Source organism: Solanum lycopersicum, chromosome 3 (assembly GCF_036512215.1).
Source record: "Solanum lycopersicum chromosome 3, SLM_r2.1".
In the NCBI taxonomy this organism is placed as follows: Eukaryota; Viridiplantae; Streptophyta; class Magnoliopsida; order Solanales; family Solanaceae; genus Solanum; species Solanum lycopersicum.
The window spans coordinates 47,577,334-47,579,044 of NC_090802.1; the positions used below are offsets into that span (position 1 = coordinate 47,577,334).

At 39.3% G+C, this 1,711-nt stretch overlaps 1 protein-coding gene across 1 annotated transcript; it reads right to left on the reverse strand.

Moving 5' to 3' along the window:
- Positions 1-628: 628 nt before the first annotated feature.
- Positions 629-1,441, reverse strand: LOC138347611 (uncharacterized). Its single transcript, XM_069295913.1, has 2 exons — positions 890-1,441; positions 629-775 (listed from the first exon to the last, which is right to left on the reverse strand). The coding sequence occupies exons 1-2, from the start codon at positions 1,439-1,441 to the stop codon at positions 629-631; spliced, it is 699 nt and encodes a 232-aa protein (XP_069152014.1).
- Positions 1,442-1,711: the final 270 nt, after the last annotated feature.

Consider the following 1,711-nt stretch of genomic DNA (forward strand, 5'->3'; position numbering starts at 1 on the left):
GATGTGGGTCTAGGCCAACTCTGGACTGCTTCTATCTTTTGGGTATCAACTTTAATCCCATCACCCAAAACAATGTGGCCCAAGAATTCCACAGACTTAAGCCAAAACACACACTTGGAGAACTTCACATACAACTTCTTTTCTTTCAAAGTCTGAAGTACAATCCTAAGGTGACTACTATGATTTGTTTCATTCGTTAAATACACCAATTTGTCATCAATGAAGACAATGACAAATAAATCTAAATAAGGTTTGACAGACTCTATTCATAAGATGCATGAATGTTGTTAGTGCATTTGTCAAACCAAAATACATAACTAAAAACTCATAATGCCCATACCTGGTTCTGAAATCTGTCTTTGGAATGTCACATTCCATAATTTTTAACTGATGGTAGCCTGATCTAAGATAAATTTTTGAGAAGCAAGAAACACCTTGAAGCTGGCCAAAAATATCATCTATCCTTGGAAGAGGATATTTATCCTTGATGGTCATGTTATTCAACTGACGTCTTTAGGGAACCATCTTTCTTCCTCACAAATAAGATCAGAATGCCCCAAGGTGAGACACTTGGTCGAATAAAACCTTTATCTAATAGATCTTTCAGTTGTTCTTTTAGCTCTTTCAACTATGGTGGTGCTATTTTGTATGGCGAAATTGAGATAGGACGAGTATCTGGGATGATGTTTATGCCAAAGTCTATCTCTCTTTCAGGAAAGACTCTGGGTAGATCATCAGGAAATACTTTTGGAAACTTAGTGACTATAGGAACTGACTGAAGGAAAGGTACCTCATCACTTGAGTCATTAACTTAGACTAAGTGATAAATACACCCTTTTGAAACTAACTTTCTCGCCTTAAGGTACGAAATGAAGCGACCCTTAGGCACTGGTGAATTACTACTCCACTTTATGACTGGATCATATGGAATTTGAAACTTGATAACTCGAGTTCTGCAATCTATTGATCCATAACAGGCATGGAGCCAGTCCATACCTAAAATGACATAAAAATAAACCATGTCTAACTCTATTAAATCAGTTACAATACTACTGTGACTGACGAAAACAGGACAATCATGATAGACTCTTTCTGCTAGAATGGACTTGCCAATGGGTGTAGAAACACAGAAGAGTTCACAATGTTTTTCAGGAAGAATCTCAAACTGGTTTGCAACATAAGGAGTTACAAAGGATAAACTTGCTCCTGGGTCTAACAAAGCATAAACATCAAAATTAAAGACTTTGATCATACCCGTGACAACATTTGGGGAGTTCTCTTGCTCTTGGAGGCCAGTGATTGCATAGAGACGGTTAGCCCCTCCACCAGTACCAAAAGTGGCTCCTCTAGGTGCAACCCTGTCTGGTGGAGCAACTGATGAAGATTGAGATCTATCACCCCCTTTACCACCGGTGTGCTTACTCTTGGGACATTCTTTCATTAAATGTCTGGTTTGACCGCACTTGAAATAACCTGCGGAGCCTTCATGACATATTCAAAGTGATTTCTACCACACTTGGCGCAGGCAGGAGGCTTACTACCTCCTTGCACCACACTAACCTGTGAATATACAGGCGTAACTTGGAAGTTCTAACCATGAAACCCAACTTTGTCTATAGGCGCATGTGCACTAGTAGATGATGGTGCATATCCCTTCTGCTTTTTAAATTATGGCCGATTCAAACCACTTTTCTGTTACCCAGACTCATTA